At 44.4% G+C, this 22056-nt stretch overlaps 1 protein-coding gene across 1 annotated transcript in view; it reads right to left on the bottom strand.

Moving 5' to 3' along the window:
- Positions 1-4964: 4964 nt before the first annotated feature.
- LOC106565238 (dihydropyrimidinase-related protein 2) overlaps positions 4965-22056 on the bottom strand; it is a 30324-nt gene continuing 13232 nt past the window's right edge. The window contains exons 6-14 of the mRNA XM_014132134.3: positions 21885-21965; positions 15901-15969; positions 15679-15799; positions 15367-15523; positions 15057-15198; positions 13460-13630; positions 12320-12499; positions 11474-11648; positions 4965-11314 (exon numbers count right to left, since the gene is read on the bottom strand). Coding sequence (XP_013987609.1) covers positions 11223-11314; positions 11474-11648; positions 12320-12499; positions 13460-13630; positions 15057-15198; positions 15367-15523; positions 15679-15799; positions 15901-15969; positions 21885-21965 — 1188 coding nt within the window. The 3' untranslated portion in view covers positions 4965-11222. The remainder of the gene's footprint in view (positions 11315-11473; positions 11649-12319; positions 12500-13459; positions 13631-15056; positions 15199-15366; positions 15524-15678; positions 15800-15900; positions 15970-21884; positions 21966-22056) is intronic.

Below are 22056 nucleotides of genomic sequence, written 5' to 3'. Positions count from 1 at the left end.
ATCCAGAGCGACTTACAAAATGGTGCATTCACCTTATGATATCCAGTGGAACAACCACTTTACAATAGTGCATCTAAATATTTTAAGGGGGGGGGGGGGGGTTAGAAGGATTACTTTATCCTATCCTAGGTATTCCTTAAAGAGGTGGGGTTTCAGGTGTCTCCGGAAGGTGGTGATTGACTCCGCTGTCCTGGCGTCGTGAGGGAGCTTGTTCCACCATTGGGGTGCCAGAGCAGCGAACAGTTTTGACTGGGCTGAGCGGGAACTGTGCTTCCTCAGAGGTAGGGGGGCCAGCAGGCCAGTGGTGGATGAACGCAGTGCCCTTGTTTGGGTGTAGGGCCTGATCAGAGCCTGAAGGTATGGAGGTGCCGTTCCCTTCACAGCTCCATAGGCAATCACCATGGTCTTGTAGCGGATGCGAGCTTCAACTGGAAGCCAGTGGAGAGAGCGGAGGAGCGGGGTGACGTGAGAGAACTTGGGAAGGTTGAACACCAGACGGGCTGCGGCGTTCTGGATGAGTTGTAGGGGTTTAATGGCACAGGCAGGGAGCGCAGCCAACAGCGAGTTGCAGTAATCCAGACGGGAGATGACAAGTGCCTGGATTAGGACCTGCGCCGCTTCCTGTGTGAGGCAGGGTCGTACTCTGCGAATGTTGTAGAGCATGAACCTACAGGATCGGGTCACCGCCTTGATGTTAGTGGAGAACGACAGGGTGTTGTCCAGGATCATGCCAAGGTTCTTAGCACTCTGGGAGGAGGACACAAGGGAGTTGTCAACCGTGATGGCGAGATCATGGAACGGGCAGTCCTTCCCCGGGAGGAAGAGCAGCTCCGTCTTGCCGAGGTTCAGCTTGAGCTGGTGATCCGTCATCCACACTGATATGTCTGACAGACATGCAGAGATGCGATTCGCCGCCTGGTTATCAGAAGGGGGAAAGGAGAAGATTAATTGTGTGTCGTCTGTACTTCATTATTTAATCTTGCCAATTCACCCTCTGAATGCCACATATACACAATCCATGTCTCAATTGTCTCAAGGCTTAAAAATATATTTTTAACCTGTCCCCTTCCCCTTCATCTACACTGATGGAAGTGGACTTAACAAGTGACAATAAGGGATCATAGCTTTCACCTTGTCAGTTTATGTCATGGAAAGAGCAAGTGTTCTTAATGTTTTGTACACTCAGTTTATTTAGTATGTTATGACTTCAAATATCCATATAGCCACTTGTTAGACGCCAAAATACAGGGAGGTTCCAATTTATTTCCCATTAATCCAATTGGTCCAATAAACTTGAGATTTGATTGTAATGGTCATAGCATTCGTTAATACTCAGTCTAGTTGTTAGTCACACAGTTCCAGGGTTGGTTAAGAGATTTTAATTCAGATAGATTCTAAAGTGATATGGAAAAGAGAAACTCAAAAATGACAAATTATCCAATAAAAATAGATTAAATGATAAAACACAATAGGATGACAATGCCTGGATAGGTATTTTACGCCATTAGTTTTCAATTGTTTAAGCACAATTTTGAAAAAAAGAGCCCGGTTTGTCAAAACACTACACGCAATTAGTACAACACTTCAGATATTTGCAAAATGGAACACTTGTCAAAACTACATTTTAGTCATTTAGCAGACACTCTTATCCAGAGTGACTTACAGTAGTGAATACATACATTTCATGCACTTTTTTTTGTACTGGCCCCCCGTGGGAATCAAACCCACAACCGTGGTGTTGCACACACCATGCTGGCGTTGCAAACACCATGCTCTACCAACAGCCATAGGTAAGGCAAACTATACACGACTTCATAAAAACAATATTTTGTTACCATACGAAACACATTTCATATGACTTCAATCTTTTTGAACCAGTCACTGCTGTTGCTAACCTAAAACACTTTCAGCAAGTCTAATTGTCAGTGATTAAAGTACTGTACATGAAGTACACAGAGAGTGCAATTACACAAGACCAATGCTGCAGACCGAGGAGAATATCATTTATTTCTCGCCATATACCCAAATCAGTCAACATGAAGAATCACAACAAAACATGTCCCAGTTTTCATGCTACTACAGTAGTGTGCATAACACTGTTAGCTCAGCAAACAGACAAACGTAAAATACTGTATCCAGTAAAGGTTACATTACAGTAAATAAACAAAAAATAATCTGAAAAGAACTGACAATGTTGTTCAGAAAATACTACAGTAAACATATTATACATTATCGCTTCGCCTAGCTGGATCTGTCCAGAGAATTTCATCAACATCACAAGCAATATCCTCATTAGCAAGACAACGCGGGAAGAACCGTCTTGAATGTCGACTCCATCCTTGCACAGCTGCGGCGTCGACTTGGTCACAGGCGTCCTCCATGGCCTGAATGAGGGGTACCTGAGCCTGGGGCTGGAGATCGTAAACCTTCCACCGCCATGCAGAGAAAAACTCTTCGATAGGGTTTAGAAACGGAGAGTATGGTGGAAGGTATAGTACTGTCAACTGTGGATGGTGTTGAAACCAGTTCTGGACCAAAGCAGAGCGGTGGAATGACACATTGTCCCAGATGACAGTGTATTGCATCTGGTGCATTTCATTACCTGCTGTGACGATGTGGTGCAATCGGTACAAAAATGCGAGAATGTGAGGTGTGTTGTAAGGGCCCATTTTGGCATGACGGAGGAGAACCCCATGCTGTGAAATGGCTGCGCAAAGGGTGATGTTACCCCTACGTTGCCCTGGGACATTGATTATAGCTCTGTGGCCAATGATATTTCTGCCTCTCCTTCTTGCTTTTGTGAGGTTGAACCCTGTCTCATCAATATATATGAATTCATGCAGGATTTCCTCAGCATCCATCTGCAAAATGCCCTGAAATACAGTGAAAGACAAGATTGTGTAGTTCAGGATAGGTCTAGTATACAGTCAATGTAAAAAAAGTAATGTGTGCAGTATGCAACATCACAGTGCTAAAGTGATCAATACAAACCTCCACATACTCATGCCGCAGCCGTTTGACCCTCAATTCCACTCAAAAGGCACTCGATAAAGTTGTTTCATTTGAACCTGATGTCTTTTCAGGATGCGTGCCAGTGTTGACTGAGAGACCTGATGGACATTATTGAAAATGGCATGGTCACCGATAATGTTGGCTTGTAGTTCTCTGAGCCTGATAGCATTATTGGCCAAAACCATGTTTATTATCTCTCTCTTGTTCTTGCGTGAATATGGGCCCCCTTCCTCCTTGTCGTTCCCGACCCTCAATCCTATGTAGAGAATAATACATGTAACTTACTGTACAATGTCACAGGAAGGGGTATCACAAGTGCTGATATGGTGCATACAATAAGCGGCTGATTACTGTAACTGTAGACAGATCTTTTACCCGTTTCCCTGTCGAAAAGTCCTTATGAGAGATGCCACTGTATATCTGCTAAGATTAGGCTGAACTCTCAGTCCAGCCTCCCTCAGCGTCAATCCTTGGTTCACAACATGGTCCACTAGTGTTGCACGAATGTCATTTGACAAGTTTGGTCCTCTTCTTCTTTGTGCACGTTCTCCTCCTGCTTCAGGTCTTCCTCAACCTCTGCCTCTTCCTCTACCTCCTTCTCCTCCTCTGTCTTCTCCTCCTCTGTCTTCTCCTCCTCTCACCCTCACTCTTCTTCTGACTCCTTCCATTTTGGTTAAAGGCAGGTGAACATACCTGCTGCATTTTTATAGTGCTTAAACCTGTTTGGTGTGTCTACAATTTAGCAATCATGTGTTTGTGCACCTGATGGCTGTGTTTAACAGATTGGCTTATAGGTGTGGTAATTTGACAGTCAGTGCTTTGGAATTGCAAGGAAGTGACATCATGATATACTTCTGTGTCTGATGTATACAAGTGTGTTTAGTGTTTTGAAAATCACTGTGTGTAATGTTTTGCAAATAGTGTGAAGCTGACAATGTACTTACAGTTGTGCAAATCTAGCCTTGTGTTTTGCTCCATGAGTGTAAGGTTTTGTGGGAAAAGTTACATTTTAATGTGTAAGCAATCTTAAAAAACTGTAAACAGACTAGGGGACATACTGCCATCTTGTGTCATGAGAGTGTACTTGCGCTCATAGGACTCAGCAGACCATTGTTTCTGTGGGAATTTAATGATGAGCCTACAGCAGTTTCCCAAAGTCGGTCCGGGGCTGTTTTTGTTTTTGCCCCAGCACTACACAGCTGATTCAAATAACCAACTCATCATCAAACTTTGATTATTTGAATCAGCTGTGTAGTGCTACAGCAAAAACTAAAACGTGCACGGGGCTGGACTGACTTTGGGAAAACCTGGCCTACATTACATTTATTTATTTTATTGAACCTTTATTTAACTTGGCAAGTCAGTTAAGAACAAATTATTATTTACAATGACGTCCTACATGAGCTGAATAAGTAGAGAGGCAACATTGACATCTGTATCTTTGCAAGAGGCCCATTGGAGAGTATTGAACATTCAGTAATGTTTCTGTATGCACTGTAATTTACAGTATAATTGTTTGGAATTGTTTGACAAATTTGGATGTTTAGCCTTACTATTCATATGGTCTTTCCTACACAAAGGCTTTAATATTGTTGTTAATATTGGGGGGGGCGCAGTAACCTTAATACACAGGGCACTATAGGGCTAGACTTAAACACTACACACAAATCAAATCTCGGGGTGGCAGGTAGCCTAGTGGTTAGAGCTTTGGGCCAGTAACCAAAAGGTTGCTAGATCAAATCCCTGGCATTTAATCCACTGTTCCTAGGCCATCATTGTAAATAAGAATATGTTCTTTACTGCCTTGCCTAGTTAAATAAAATAAAAAAATGTTTTGTGAAACATGATCAGTGGCCATGTGATGCGCTATTACCAAGGGTGAGGAGTGGAGAGAGGGAACCCATTCTACCTCCTAAGGTCAGCACACAACAATCACCAAAAAAGCCAGAGGCTGAGTTTTGTTTTTGATCTTTATTTGTTTTGGTTATTGTTTTTACATCACCATCCATGGGATTTGACACTTTCCATAGAGAGCAAGCATCCTCAAAGCCCCACAGCCATCAAGACAAACACCATCACACAGTTTCCCTTTCACAGTCGGAGGGGTTAGGTGGAGGGGGTGTGGGGTGGGATTTGAACAGCATTATCAACCTCCAACCTAAAACTCTCAATCTGCGTTTCGCTTACATCACATATTAGCGTGGCATAGAAAAACATCCAAACTGAAAGAGCAAGAAGAAGGAATGTGTGTCTGTGTGAATGCTTGCATGTGTGTGTCTACAGCCCTGTTTATACCTGGAGCTAACATGGGTGCTTTGTCCTGATCTTGTCTACATTTTGATTGTGCCCACATTTCCAGACATGTGTCTACACATGGTATTACAATGTGTCTGTTATCTGTCCACTGTGTCTGCATTGTGACAAGATTTCCTGGTCCCTTACTTTATGCAAATTATTCCACAGCTATTCTTTAAAAATATGTATTTATTGTACGACACATTGATGTAATCAGTCAATGCTGCCAACTGTCAATGATTTTAGAGGGCGGAATAATGATTTAAATGGTTTCCCTGTCTAGATCTGTATACACTTGTAAGATATCCAGACACCTGTCAAAAAATGTGAGCACAATCTGAATGTGTACAAGATCAGGACAAAGGACAAAAGTTAGAACCAGGTATAAATGGGGCTTGTGTGTATACAGTATATTGTGGGGACACGATGGCAGCGCCAGCGTTGACAGCTGGTTTATAATATCAGAGTCAATGCTTTAGGCATGGGTGCTCCACAACAGCTTTGGGTGATTGGCAGATATCTGTGGCCTTGTAGAGGAGCTCTGCGTAATTGCTGTGATGTGAAGCTTGTGGTGCCCTCTTAAAGACGCAATTCAAGGGCCAACGAATCCTGGGTCAGCAGAGGTATGTGGATCCCACCCAACTAACCAAAAGCTTATATACAGACGGTGACACACTGAAACAGTGTGATTCTGCAGAAGCAGTTCATTTTAGAAAAGCAGGGTAGGGAAGAAAACGTGTGTGTGGAAGGAGTTCTATAGAGTGCATGGCTTCCATACAGCTAGTCTGCCACGGACACCTTGTTCTTCTAGTAGCACCAGGTCCGGAGGGGTTGCTATGGGCAAATTCCGATCTTACAAGCGTTGCCATGACAAACAAAAATCGGGGCCTAGGGTGACTCAAGGGCCTCGTAGTCAAGGCAACAGAGGGCAACAATGGAAGAGCCAGAGAGAGAGAGAGATAGAAACGAGCAGACATACTTTGAGTCTCAGGAGGACTCATGCGCTCCTGGCTGACAGATCTTATTTGTGCTTTGGCAGGCCCCTTGCTCCACCCTCCAGTCTATGGGAAAAGAAGTATGAATCATTTTAACCCTGCGTCCCCCTCCATTTGAGAGAAATGCATTCCAACACCAAGCAAGCAAGTGGGAGACTCACGCTGAAAAAATACCAATACAATGGCCAGGGTTTTCCATGGGATCGAGAAGAACAACTGGAGAATCTAAAATCTTAAATATTGTTAGTCATCATAGTAAAATAATAATGACAAAAATAACCACGATAATAACCAAAATCGGAATAATGATGACCATAATATCTCAATGAGAAAGATAAAAAAGTGAAGAGGCAAAGAGAACATTTTTGAGAGTTTTTGCTCAGCCATGTAGCCGATTCTTCACATGTGAGGACGGAGATTTGTCCCAGCCTTAATCTTACGTGCCAGACAGTACAGTTTGGACACACCTACTCATTCAAGGGTTTTTCTTTATTTTTACTATTTCCTACATTGTAGAATATTAGTGAAGGCATCAAAATTATGAAATAACACATATGGAATCATGTAGTAACCAAAAAAGTGTTAAACAAATCAAAATATATGTTATATTTGAGATTCTTCAAAGTAGCCACCCTTTGCCTTGATGACAGCTTAGCACACTCTTGGCATTCTCTCAACCAGCCTCATGAAGTAGTCACCTGGAAAGCATTTCAATTAACAGGTGTGCCTTGTTAAAAGTTAATTTGTGGAATTTATTTCCTTCTTAATGCATTTGAGCCAATCAGTTGTGTTGTGACAAGGTAGGGGTGGGTATACAGAAGTTAGCCCTATTTGGTAAAAGACCAAGTCCATATTATGGCAAGAACAGCTCAAATAAGCAAAGAGAAACGACAGTCTATCATTACTTTAAGACATGAAGGTCAGTAAATGTGGAAAGTTTCAAGAACTTTGAAAGTTTCTTCAAGTGCAGTCGCAAAAACCATCAAGAACTATGATGAAACTGACTCTCATGAGGGCCACAGGAAAGGATGACCCAGAGTTACATATGCTGCAGAGGATAAGTTCATTAGAGTTACCAACCTCATAAATTGCAGCCCAAATAAATGCTTCACAGAGTTCAAGTAACAGACACATCTCAACATCAACTATTCAGATGAGACTGCGTGAATCAGGCCTTCATTGTCAAATTGCTGAAAAGAAACCACTACTAAAGGACACCAATAAGAAGAAGAGACTTGCTTGGGCCAAGAAACACGAGCAATGAACACTTGACTGGTGGACATCTGTCCTTTGGTCTGATGAGTATAAATGTGAGATTTTTGGTTCCAACTGCCATGTCTTTGTGAGACGCAGAGTAGGTGAACGGATGATCTCCGCATGTGTGGTTCCCACCGTGAAGCATGGTGGTGACACTGTGATTTATTTAGAATTCAAGGCACACTTAACCAGCATGGCTACCACAGCATTCTGCAGTGATATCCCATCCCATCTGGTTTGCACATAGTGGGACTATCATTTGTTTTTCAACAGGACAATGACCCAACACACCTCCAGGCTGTGTAAGGGCTATTTGACCAATAAGGAGAGTGATGGAGTGCTGCATCAGATGACCTGGCCTCCACAATCACCCGACCTCAACCCAACTGAGATGGTTTGGAATGAGTTGGACCACAGAGTAAAGGAAAAGCAGCCAACAAGTGCTCAGCATATGTGGGAACTCCTTCAAGACTGTTGGAAAAGCATTCCAGGTGAAGTTGGTTGAGAGAATGCCAAGTGTGTGCAAAACTTTCAAGAAGGCAAAGGGTGGCTACTTTGAATAATCTCAAATATAAAATATATTTTGATTTGTTTAACACTTTTTTGGTTACTACATGATTCCATATGTGTTATTTTATAGTTTTGATGACTTCACTATTATTCTACAATGTAGAAATTAGTAAAAATAAAGAAAAACCCTTGAATGAGAAGGTGTGTCCAAACTTTTGACTGGTACTGTATGCATATGCACAATTCTGAGATCTTGTCATCTGGCTGCATTAGATCATCCAAACCCTGACTGGAGTGACCCTTTCACCTGAGTGATTGAACACTAACAAGCAGTCCTCACTCCCATCCCTGTCTAATCTCATTCCCTGTAGGCAGTCACACTGAAGTGTCAAACTTTCATTCCCCTGCTATGGATTCCTTAAACACAGATACCATTACTACCCTGAAAGAGACTCTACCTTCTAAGGGCTTCCTATAAGACCTTAACACAGCCAGGAAAACCAAGGGTCCAAGCCACAGCACAGTGCTGGAAGGACATACAGACACCACTTGTTCTGTGAGTGCATGCGTGCGAGTGTGTGTGTCTGTCACAGTGTGAGTGTGTGTGTCTGTCACGGTGTGAGTGTGTCTGTCACGGTGTGAGTGTGTGTGTCTGTCACGGTGTGAGTGTGTGTGTCTGTCACGGTGTGAGTGTGTCTGTCACGGTGTGAGTGTGTGTGTCTGTCACAGTGTGAGTGTGTGTGTCTGTCTGTCACAGTGTGAGTGTGTGTGTCTGTCACAGTGTGAGTGTGTGTGTCTGTCACAGTGTGAGTTTGTGTGTCTGTCACAGTGTGAGTTTGTGTGTCTGTCACAGTGTGTGTGTGTGTCTGTCACAGTGTGTGTGTGTGTCTGTCACAGTGTGAGTGTGTGTGTGTCACAGTGTGAGTGTGTGTGTGTCTGTCACAGTGTGAGTGTGTGTGTGTCTGTCACAGTGTGAGTGTGTGTGTGTCTGTCACAGTGTGAGTGTGTCTGTCACGGTGTGAGTGTGTGTGTCTGTCACGGTGTGAGTGTGTGTGTCTGTCACAGTGTGAGTGTGTGTGTCTGTCACAGTGTGAGTGTGTGTGTCTGTCACAGTGTGAGTGTGTGTGTCTGTCACAGTGTGAGTGTGTGTGTCTGTCACAGTGTGAGTGTGTCTGTCACGGTGTGAGTGAGAGTGTGTCTGTCACGGTGTGAGTGAGTGTGTCTGTAACAGTGTGAGTGAGTGTGTCTGTAACAGTGTGAGTGAGTGTGTTGCTCTGTGTTGAGTCATGGAGAGGAAAAGGCGAACACTGCAGAACAGCGACTTTTAGGCCAGAAACTCGCTGACATGCGAGTGAAGGTAGAAAAACAGCTGCCAGACTGCTTTGCCTTAATGAAAACCAGACCATGCCAAACGAAGGGCCATTACCAGTACTCCAGGTCTGAGACCCAAGGAGTGGTTAGATATACATTACTCCACGTCTACTTTCAAGCTCAAATGAATAGTGTTCAGCCTCAGGACACTACTTACAGAATGACACTAAATAGCAATAACAACAGTTAAAAACTAAAACATTAGAACATATTAAGTAAGCATTGTTGTTTTTAAAGGAGCACTATCAGTGGAATACGAAATAACAAAATCTGGCACCTTTGTATCGGTTAACATCGACTATTTTACATTTTTATCTTACATCCTTCTCTTACCATAATAAGAATAATACAAAATCGAACTATCAGTACAACTTCTGTGGGTTCAGGCACATAAAGAGTTAAAAAAGGAAAAGGGGGAGTGCATGAATTAAAAAGAGGAGGCCGGGAGCAGAAAGACATTCAGTCTTCTGAATGCACTGGTTGGTACTGGGACATTCTAGAACAGAGGGAGGGGATGCTGCCTGCAACACTGTCAATTAAATGGTGTATGAATCTCAAAGATCCCATTACAGTGATAGATCACAATCCCCTTCAGGCGAGGTATATGGGCACATACTGTACTATAGCTTAGCTGAGTACGAGTGTGGCACCATCTTGCAAAGAGGGTCAGTTGAATGAGGCTATGACAAATTGGGCATTCCCTAGTATTCTCACAAATCTTCCTTCCTTCGCTGCCGCCCGGTTACACTCCTCCCAACATCCTAAATTTGAGTCACATCTCCTCTCATGGGCCGTTAAGTTCCATGATGGCCTCTCCCTGGGAGACTTAATACAGCGCTCTATTCACCGCCTGCCAAAACTCCTCCCTAATCTACTTGACTTTCCTGGCTCACCAGCAGCTTCCAAATATGGACCATGTTTTTTCATTCCATTTATACCTTTAAACAAAGCTATTGGTGGAATGACATGAGATGAGCACCAGTGAGAAGTTCCTTTAAGGTTTTCAACAGTGGTTCAGTTTACTACTAATCTCATGCCTCATCCCGTAACCTGAGGACGAGGATAGCATACTACCAGCTTTAAACAATAACAATGGACAAGTCAATAAATTGTGTTGATCGTAGCCAGTGCTGTACTGATCTTAACAGTGTGAGAGATGAAAAGCACAGTGGAGGGCAAGGCTGTATAAACAGTAGAGAACAAACACAAACCAGTGAAAAGATGATTAGATCAATATTGAGGAAAGCATAAGCAACTTATCTCCTCCATGTTTGTTCACTACGTAATGTTAGCACAACTAATCTGATGTAGAACATGTTACCCATGTGTCTCCATACTTCATTTACCCTACATTGAAAATGAAAAAAGACGAACGGCAACAGATTGGACTCCCTCCATGCAAATGCGACATGCACTGTCTTGACCTTCTGGCCGTTTTAAAACTGCTCAGTCTAGTCTCACTTGACCCCTCTACTATAACATGAACATCAGAAACTAAACTGAATGATACATGGCAGGAAGAAAGTACAGTAGAGAACACTAAATAATACAGTCAAAAGTGCTCAAATAAGGGCTGTTGTTTTCGTCTCTTTTTTTCTTCAAATGAGGCAAATCTTTTTTATAGAGAGAGAGTGGGGAGAGTGGGGAAGAGATGTAGGGAGCGGCAGATGGGGGAGAGAGATTGAGGAGGGGAGAATTGGTTTGTCTCCTGGTGGAATGGCCCCTAGTCCCTGATGCCCCTCTCCTCAAGCCCTCGTTTCCCCTGGTGGCCAATGGGAGGGGTTAACCCAGGCTGGTGATGTTGGCCCTGCCACCAGGTGGCTCCACAATGCGCTGGGTGTTACGCCGAGGAAGGTTGTCATCAACTTGAGCACCTACAAGTACAGAAGAGGAGGAGGAAGTCAATATCACTGTATTATGACATTTTCATTGTTATGAACATATAGATCATAGTTTATCATTAAAACTATGATAGGTATAATGTCAGATATTTCTAGTGAATGGATCCAGGGATCCACCCCAGTGCTCCTCACCAGATAGGCTGAACCCTGACTGGTGCAGGTTGCGGACAGGCTGGGCGCCGGCTACTGCCTGCTTGGCTGGAGAGGTCTTGGCAGAGGAGGCAGGAGTCATAGTTTTGGGTGTGACTGACACCTCACAAACAGGCCCGTCATAAAGCCCCCGGGGAACACCCCTTAGCTCAGCCAGCTGGAGAACAGGGAGGAGGCAGAATCAAGAGTCAAGATCAAACAACCCGAACCTACTGCATGGGTTAAACCCCCGAAAAAACACATCTCAGATCTCAGATCGATTGTCTGCCGGGCGAAATTAACTTACCCTTTCATGTAAATTAACTTACCCTTTCATGTAAATTAACTTACCCTTTCATGTAAATGAACTTACCCTTTCATGTAAATTTACCTCACCTTTCATGTAAATTAACCTCCCCTTCATGTAAATTAACTTCCCATGTCATGTAAATTAACTTCCCCTTTCATGTAAAAAGCTTTTAGGGAAAGAGGATAATTTTGTACATTAAATTGCAAGTTTGACCAGCTCCAGTCCTTTCCAATTTGATTTAAAAAAATATATATATATATATATATATATATATATATATACACACCTTAAAAAATATATAACTACTGTACAACCAAGAAATCCATATGATGGAAATCCGTTGCAGTGACAGAACTTTTACCCTGCTACTGATAGATGTTGCGTTCCACTAACCTGTCAGAAAATACCCTCATCTTATCATGAGTCAACAGCTTAACATAATACAGGGTATTTGAAAAGGAAACCCACCCTTGGAAATAAAACACATCAATACAAAAGACAGCACACCACGATGACACAGTTCCAAAACAGTGCCTTACCCTGCTGCGGGCCTTTATCCTCTTGTAGACGTAGTCAGAGAAGGGCTTCCGGCCCACGAAGCGGCCGCACCCCTCGGTGGTGTGGAGGTTCCCGTCCTCCAGGACGATCTTACCCTGGCTGATCACTACCAGGGGGGCACCACGCACCTCCACACCCTCAAAGATGTTGTACTCCACATTCTGGAAGAGTGACAGGGGGAGAGAGGAGGAGAGGCAGAATGTGGAGTACAATGGATTATTTTTCTTATGATTTGTGTGAGTTGATTGGTTTTAGTACTAGTGTGGTGGACCTCCCTCCTCCTCCATCCTTTGCCAGTGAGCTGCTGTTTTATAGTAGGCCAATGTTCAAATTATTAAGTGTCCCCTATGGGTTTTTTCAAAGGTTAGATAAATGGCAATTGAAAACCCCTCCTGAGATAGCATCATTGATCATCACAGACCATTGATTTAGCCAGGCAGCGAGGAGCAGTTACCAGGCTCTTACAAGGATGGTGTAGGCAGTGGAAAGCAGTGTGGAGTGTGACCACCCTCGTAAAAACTACTGGCTGACTAGGACTGAGGTCATGGCAATTTAGTGGGCTCCACAGGGCTTAGAAAAAGCCAGTAGTGAGATCACCTTGAGGCTGGACCACCCAACACACTATGCCTCTCTGAATTACCAATTTTCCCCATGTACATTAGTCAATTTCTTGACCAAATGGAAAGAAATAAACCATAGAACACAGAGAGGTAGAGCAATTAGACTGCAAAAGCACACACAGGCACACGGACATACACACGCACACACACTGTGATTTGGCTGCTAACAATCAGAAATGACATGTTCCCGTACTCTGGCAGAGTTTGGGGGTGACATCACTCCTCTGAGTTACCATAAGGCCCACGCCCTAGAACTGGGGAACCCAACCAATCATATGTGGTCAGGAGTCAGATGACCATAAAAAATACCAATATGGTAATTTCATATAACCTCAAGTTCACTTGAATGTTCAAAGTTTAACTATTTAATTTTGGACAGTTTCCCAAAGATGAATCTGTGGTGTAATACCACATGTGTAATACCATACGGCTGGATATACAGTAGATTGCGCTTTTCTGAAGGTGTAATGTTTGTGCGTAGTGAGTGTGTGACTGACTGACCGAGTTGTGGCTCTTGGCTGAGATGATCTTGGTGACGTCTGGGTCCCAGAGTACCAAGTCAGCGTCAGAGCCCACAGCAATGCGGCCCTTACGGGGGTACAGGTTGAAGATCTTAGCAGCGTTGGTGCTGGTGACTGCCACAAACTGGTTCTCATCCATTTTACCTGTCACCTGAATGAGCCAGGGGAACATAGAAAATGGGGCAGTTAACTTAGGGAGAAAATCACATTTTTGTGAATACACAGTGAGGGAAAAAAGTATTTGATCCCCTGCTGATTTTGTATGTTTGCCCACCGACAAAGAAATGATCAGTCTATAATTTTAATGGAAGGTTTATTTGAACAGTGAGAGACAGAATAACAACAAAAAATCCAGAAAAACACATGTCAAAAATGTTATTTGTATTTGACCCCCTCTCAATCAGAAAGATTTCTGGCTCCCAGGTGTCTTTTATACAGGTAACGAGCTGAGATTAGGAGCACACTCTTAAAGGGAGTGCTCCTAATCTCAGTTTGTTACCTGTATAAAAGACACCTGTCCACATAAGCAATCAATCAATCAGATTCCAAACTCTCCATCATGGCCAAGACCAAAGAGCTCTCCAAGGATGTCAGGGACAAGATTGTAGACCTACACAAGGCTGGAATGGGCTACAAGACCGTCGCCAAGCAGCTTGGTGAGAAGGTGACAACAGTTGGTGCGATTATTCGCAAATGGAAGAAACACAAAAGAACTGTCAATCTCCCTTGGCCTGGGACTCCATGCAAGATCTCACCTCGTGGAGTTGCAATGATCATGAGAATGGTGAGGAATCAGCCCAGAACTACAAGGGAGGATCTTGTCAATGATCTCAAGGCAGCTGGGACCATAGTCACCAAGAAAACAATTGGTAACACACTACGCCGTGAAGGACTGAAATCCTGCAGCACCTGCAAGGTCCCCCTGCTCAAGAAAGCACATATACATGCCCGTCTGAAGTTTGCCAATAAACATCTGAATGATTCAGAGGACAACTGGGTGAAAGTGTTGTGGTCAGATGAGACCAAAATGGAGCTCTTTGGCATCAACTCAACTCACCGTGTTTTGAGGAGGAGGAATGCTGCCTATGACCCCAAGAACACCATCCGCACCATCAAACATGGAGGTGGAAACATTATGCTTTGGGGGTGTTTTTCTGCTAAGGGGACAGGACAACACCGCATCATAAGGACAATGGACGGGGCCATGTACCGTCAAATCTTGGGTGAGAACCTCCTTCCCTCAGCCAGGGCATTGAAAATGGGTCGTGGATGGGTATTCCAGCATGACAATGACCCAAAACACACGGCCAAGGCAACAAAGGAGTGGCTCAAGAAGAAGCACATTAAGGTCCTGGAGTGGCCTAGCCAGTCTCCAGACCTTAATCCCATAGAAAATCTGTGGAGGGAGCTGAAGGTTCGAGTTGCCAAACGTCAGCCTCGAAACCTTAATGACTTGGAGAAGATCTGCAAAGAGGAGTGGGACAGAATCCCTCCTGAGTGACTATGGTCCCAGCTGCCTTGAGATCATTGACAAGATCCTATATATATATATATATATATAACATGTAGTCTCTCACCACACACTTGTCCCAGATGAGGGACATTCTCTCCTCAGTGCCATTGGTACCCTCGGGGATGAGGGTGAAGTCATCTTTGCCCACGGCGCGCTGGGCAGTGTTGAAGGTGCAGTGGGCACTGCCAGTCACCTGAAGGTCTCCACTGGAGAGGAAGGCACAGGAAAAGAGATTAGACTGTGCCACTTGGACTCAGAGTGGGATGATTGTCCTACTTTATATTGTCACCATGATAACAGTTTACACCATATGAATATGGATATTTGTCCATATGGCCCAATCCAGTGTAATGGTGCTGAGTTAGTACTCTCACCAGGAGAGCAGGGAGCTGAGATAGTCGGGCGTGGTCGGGTCTGTGCTGAGGGGCGGGGACGTGATAAAGGCGGCGGCCTTGGCCCAGTTCTTGCTCCAATAGTGTGAGCCGTCTGTGCCCAGGCTGGCAGTGATTGGCTCCCCATACACCACCGTGCCTGCAAGGCCAATCAGAAACATCATGTGATAACAAATGAATGATGTTATTGACTTATTATGGTGCCTCTCCCTTCTTTTGGCTCACACATGTGCATCTTCCCTTCATCTTTCTGTATGTTTATACCCTAGCAACAGCCTAGCAACAGTCTCTCACCCTTCTTCCTGGCCTGAGCGATGACATCAGCAGCACTCTTGCTCATCACCTTAGTGACGTAGAGGGGACAGTTGGTCTGATTGGCTACTGTCACAGAACGATTGACAGCCTCTGCCTCCACCTGAAAGACACACCCAGGGTTCAGAGGTCAAGGTGACCATGCAAGGATGCATTTTGAAAATAGAGGTAAGAACTCTGAGGTCAAATGCTGATGCATTATACCTCTTCAGGACGGCTCAAGACGTGTCCCTCAGGCCCAGTGATGCCCTGCTCCAGGATCCGACGCTGCTCCTGAATGGACAGAACAGGCACGCTTTAAAAATGTCCACTGTTAGGTATTTTAGATCGGGTTTTGATAGTCCAGTAAATGGTGTATTGTTAGCTGGGCTTTGGCGGTATACTGTATATACCATATACCGGGGTACTTGGGAATAGCCACGGAATGGTTTTTCCATACCGTCAATACCATTGAAAGCCAGTCACCTGTTTGTTTGTAAATAACACAACGGGATAAAGTGGGTGCAGGTGAGCCCAGCTGTATAGTCGGGCTGTGTATTGACAGGGGTTGCGTTTTATTTTGAAAGTCAACAGTGTTTTTTTTGCTTCAATAGAGTGATCAGGGACGTGCAACTATAGTTTTCCTTCACAAAAAATACATTAGTGCAACACATTCGGCAGAATATAGCTTCATTTTCATCAGATGATAACACAAGTGCAAAGCTATTTGGCTGGCAGCCCCACAAGTAAATAAGCTTACAATGAAAAAACAAGGTATGTTTTGCAAAAACGATGCATGGCCATTATACTTGTAATGTTTATTATAGAAAGAATGTAGCCAGGTACATTTGCTAATGTTTTGTTTAAAGTGAAACTTGGCTACACAGAGAAAAGTACCGGAGAAAAGTAGCTACACATCAGTCGGTGCTGTCTGGTGATAGAATGCCTGTTTGTGAATTCTCATCCGAGTAGAGAAGTGCAACTGAAGCACAACATTTGTCAGATGCCGAGCAGAAATTACAATAAGAAGCATTTTAGATGTGTACTTACAAAACGCAGCAATATATTTATTGTGTTTTATCTTTTCTTTCTGCGTGAAAAATGCTGAATTCTGAGTTAACGCGACCCCTAAATTTAACTTGCTAGTTATCTAAGTAAGTGGCTGAATTGTTAGCTTTCTGCCGTGTTTGAGAAGTCAAAGCCCTTTGGATGAGTTATCTTAATTTCCTTGCATTTTTTTCTCCTCTCCGTCAGCTACCCCCCCTCTTCTCTGAGCAGACAGGCCCGTTGCCCTAGCAACTCCAGACACAGTGTGTACACAAGTACAGTTTGTCCTTTAGACAAGCATGCGTCAAAACTTTGTTCATTTTGTGGCAACCCGGTTGCCAGCAGGGAGCTACAAGCAAAGAGCAGGACCTTAGTGAGCTCCAGAGGGCTCCAGAGGCCAAGGTGAGTCAGCACCATGGACAGCTCTACAGGCACCGACTGGGGCTGGTGATTCAACACCCATACTACCCAGTCCAGGTGTTGCAACCAATTGGACCTGGAATTGGTCCCACCATTCCCTCGTTACCCCAAATGGGTATAAGTAGAGGTGCAGTCACTCGGGCGCTTGGGTAGACAGGCAGAGGGTACTCCTAGACCCCAGAAGAACAGCAGTGAGTATGATAAGCACCTCAATCAGACGACAAAGAAGATACTAGGTAATGCTTGACTCAACTTTCTCTCTTCCTTTTCTTTGGGCCCAAAGCAAGAGGACCCATTCCCAGACACAACGACTCCCGGCGCAAGTATTGAAACCCCAGACTCATCACTCTCGCTCTCTTTTTGTTCATATGGACACTTTAAGCACCAGCTGTCAGAGCAGCTCACAGATCACTGCACCTATACATAGCTCATCTGTATAGCCCATCCAATCTACCTCATCCCCATACTGTATTTATTTATCATGCTCCTTTGCACCCCAGTATCTCAACTTGCACATTCATCTTCAGCACATCCTACCATCCCAGTGTTTAATTGCTATATTGTAATTAATTTGCCACCATAGTCTATTTATTGCCTTACCTCTCTTATCCTACCTCATTTGCACATGCTGTATATAGATTTTTCTTCTGTATTATTGATTGTTTGTTTGTTTACTCCATGTGTAACTCTGTGTTGTTGTATGTGTCGAACTGCTTTGCTTTATCTTGGCCAGGTTGCAGTTGCAAATGAGAACTTGTTCTCAACTAGCCTACCTGGTTAAATAAAGGTGAAATAAAAAATTTAAATGTAAAAATTAACACAGGCGGTCCGAGGAACAGCCACACTGGACACAGTGACCCACCCGTTACATGAGAAGCCTTTCAGTTGTATTTCTCCCCTCCCCGTTCCCCCCAACCTTTATTAAAGAACAACTTTTGTTTAAGCACTGCAAAACCAACTCTCGCTGTCTTATTTATTGTGTGTTTCACCTCTGACTCCCCTGGGCTGCCACAATTTGCACAATGTCTCTCGTTCACATTCACTTTTAAATGTCCAAACTCTACAAAAATTACAGTGTTTTTATGAGCTGGATTGACTGTCTTTGCAATTCGGTTATTTTCGTTTTCGCTCGTTAGCATATTTAGCGAGCAACCCCCTTGGAAATGCGTTACTACTTGTGCTAATTTTGTTAGCATTCTGTGTTTTTTTGGCGCCCCCTTGTGTACTAAGCCGGTAATACTGAGAAGGTCGGTATGACAATATCAAATCAAATCAAAGTTTATTTGTCACGTGCGCCGAATACAACAGTGAAATGCTTACTTAGAGGCTCTAACCAACAGCACAAAAAAGGTATTAGGTGAACAATAGGTAAGTAAAGAAATAAAAACAACAGTAAAAAAAGACAGTGAAAAATAACAGTAGCGAGGCTATAACAGTAGCGAGGCTATATACAGACACCGGTTTGTCGGGCTGATTGAGGTAGTATGTACATGTAGATATGGTTAAAGTGACTATGCATATATGATAAACAGAGAGTAGCAGTAGCGTAAAAGAGGGATTGGCAGGTGGTGGGTGGCGGGACAAAGTGCAGATAGCCCAGTTAGCCAATGTGCGGGGGCACTGGTTGGTCGGGCCAATTGAGGTAGTATGTACATGAATGTATAGTTAAAGTGACTATGCATATAAGATAAACAGTGAGTAGCAGCAGCGTAAAAGAGGGTTTTGGGGGGGCACACAATGCAAATAGTCCAGGTAGCCATTCGATTACCTGTTCTGGAGTCTTATGGCTTGTGGGTAAAAACTGTTGAGAAGCCTTTTTGTCCTAGACTTGGCACTCCGTTACCGCTTGCCATGTGGTAGTAGAGAGAACAGTCTATGACTGGGGTGGCTGGGGTTTTTGACAATTTTTAGGGCCTTCCTCTGACACCACCTGGTATAGAGGTCCTGGCTGGCAGGCAGCTTAGCCCCAGTGATGTACTGGGCTGTACGCACTACCCTCTGTAGTGCCTTGCGATCGGAGGCAAAGCAATTGCCGTATCAGGCAGTGATGCAACCAGTCAGGATGCTCTAGATGTTGCAGCTGTAGAACTTTTTGAGGATCGGAGGACCCATGCCAAATCTTTTTAGTTTCCTGAGGGGGAATAGGCTTTGAAGTGCCCTCTTCACGACTGTCTTGGTGTGTTTGGACCATTCTAGTTTGTTGGTGATGTGGACACCAAGGTACTTGAAGCTCTCAACCTGCTCCACTACAGCCCTGTTGATGAGAATGGGGGCATGCTCGGTCATCCTTTTCCTGTAGTCCACAATCATCTCCTTAGTCTTGGTTACATTGAGGGGTAGGTTGTTCTTCTAGCACCACCCGGCCAGGTCTCTGACCTTCTCCCTATAGGCTGTCTCGTCATTGTCGGTGATCAGGCCTGTTGTGTTGTCTGCAAACTTAATGATGGTGTTGGAGTCGTGCCTGGCCATAGAGTCATGGGTGAACAGGGAGTACAGGAGGGGACTGAGCACGCACCCCTGAGGGGCTCCAGTGTTGAGGATCAGCGTGGCAGATGTGTTTCTACCTACCCTCACCACCTGGGGGCGGCCCGTCAGGAAGTCCAGGATCCAGTTGCAGAGGGAGGTGCTTAGTCCCAGGATCCTTAGCTTATTGATGAGCTTTGAGGGTACTATGGTGTTGAACGCTGAGCTGTAGTCAATGAATAGCATTCCCACGTAGGTGTTCCTTTTTTCCAGGTGGGAAAGGGCAGTGTGGAGTGCAATAGAGATTGCATCATCTGTGGATCTGTTGGGGCGGTATGCAAATTAGAGTGGGTCTAGGGTTTCTGGGACAATGGTGTTGATGTGAGCGATTACCAGCCTTTCAAAGCACTTCATGGCTACGGACGTGAGTGCTACGGGTCTGTAGTCATTTAGGCAGGTTGCCTTCATGTTCTTGGGCACAGGGACTATGGTGGTCTGCTTGAAACATGTTGGTATTACAGACTCAATCAGGGACATGTTGAAAATGTCAGTGAAGACACCTGCCAGTTGGTCAGCACATGCCCGGAGCACACGTCCTGGTAATCTGTCTGGCCCAGCAGCCTTGTGAATGTTGACTTGTTTAAAGGTCTTACTCACGTTGGCTATGGAGAGCGTGGTCACACAGTCGTCCTGAACAGCTGATGCTCTCATGCATGCCTCAGTGTTGCTTGCCTCGAAGTGAGCATAGAAGTTATTTAGCTCGTCTGGTCGGCTTGTGTCACTTGGCAGCTTGCGGCTGTGCTTCCCTTTGTAGTGTGTAATAGTTTGCAAGCCCTGCCACATAAGACGAGCGTCGGAGCCGGTGTAGTATGATTTAATCTTAGCCTTGTATTGATGCTTTGCCTGTTTGATGGTTCGTCGGAGGGCATAGCAGGATTTCTTATAGGCTTCTGGGTTAGAGTCCCGCACCTTGAAACCGGCAGTTCTTCCCTTTAGCTCTGTGCGAATGTTGCCTGTAATCCATGGCTTCTGGTTGTGGTATGTACGTACAGTCATTGGGGGATGACGTCCTCGATGCACTTATTGATAAAGCCAGTGACTGATGTGGTGTACTCCTCAATGCCATCGGAAGAATCCCAGAACATGTTCCAGTCTGTGATAGCAAAACAGTCCTGTAGTTTAGCATCTGCTTCATCTGACCACTTTTTTATAGGCCGAGTCACTGGTGCTTCCTGCTTTCATTTTTGCTTGTAAGCAGCAATCAGGAGAATAGAATTGTGGTCGGATTTACCAAGTGGAGGGCGAAGGAGAGCTTTGAATGCGTCTCTGTGTGTGGAGTACAGGTGATCTATAATTTGTTTTCCTCTGGTTGCACATTTAACATGTTGATAGAAATTAGGTAGAACTGATTTAAATTTCCCTGCATTAAAGTCTCTGGCTATTAGGAGCGCCGCCTCTGGGTGAGTGGTTTCCTGTTTGCTTATTTCCTTATACAGCTGACTGAGTGCGGTCTTAGTGCCAGCATCTGTCTGTGGTGGTAAATAAACAGCCACGAAAAGTATAGCTGAGGCAAATAGGCAAATAGTGTGGTCTAAATTTTATCACAAGATACTCTACTTCAGGCGAGCAAAATCTAGAGACTTCCTTAGATTTCGTGCACTGGCTATTGTTTACGAATTTGCACAGACCGCCCCCCCCCCTTGTCTTACCGGAGTGTGCTGTTCTATCTTGCCGGTGCAGCGTGTATCCCGCTAGCTGAATATCCATGTCGTCATTCAGCCACGATTCCGTGAAACATAAGATATTACAGTTTTTGATGTCCCGTTGGTAGGATATTCGTGATCGTACCTCGTCTAATTTATTGTCCAATGATTGCACGTTGGCGAGTAACATTGACGGTAATGGCAGCTTTCCCACTCGCCTTTTGCGAATCCTTACGAGGCACCCCGCTCTGTGTCCTCTATACCTGCGTCTCTTCCTCTTGCCAATAACTGGGATGTTGGCCTTGTCGGGTGTTCGGAGAATGTCCTGTGCGTCCTGCTTGTTGAAGAAAAAATCTTTGTCTAATCCGAGGTGAGTGATCGCTGTCCTGATATCCAGAAGCTCTTTTTTTGCCGTAAGATACGGTTGCAGAAACATTATGCACAAAATAAGTTACAAATAACACAAAAAAACACATAGAAGCACAATTGGTTGGGCGCCCGTAAAACTGCTGCCATTTCTTCCGGCGCCATTTTATAGAGAGAAAACCGCTCAACCCTATTAGCCTCAGGTCTTACCTCAGCCACAATGTCTCCATTCTCAGCATGGACCTGAGCGATGGCCCCCAGATCCCGGATCACACTGAACACCTCATAGACCTACAGGAAATAACCATGTCAGCAGCCTCAGACAACCACAGATGGGTCATAGAACAGACAAGGTAAAGTACATTGAGGATACTCTGATAGC

This window comes from Salmo salar, chromosome 01, assembly GCF_965601325.2.
Source record: "Salmo salar chromosome 01, fSalSal1, whole genome shotgun sequence".
Taxonomy (NCBI): domain Eukaryota; kingdom Metazoa; phylum Chordata; class Actinopteri; order Salmoniformes; family Salmonidae; genus Salmo; species Salmo salar.
Note: the sequence above shows the minus strand (reverse complement) of the source record. Positions and strands in the feature narration are given on the sequence as shown.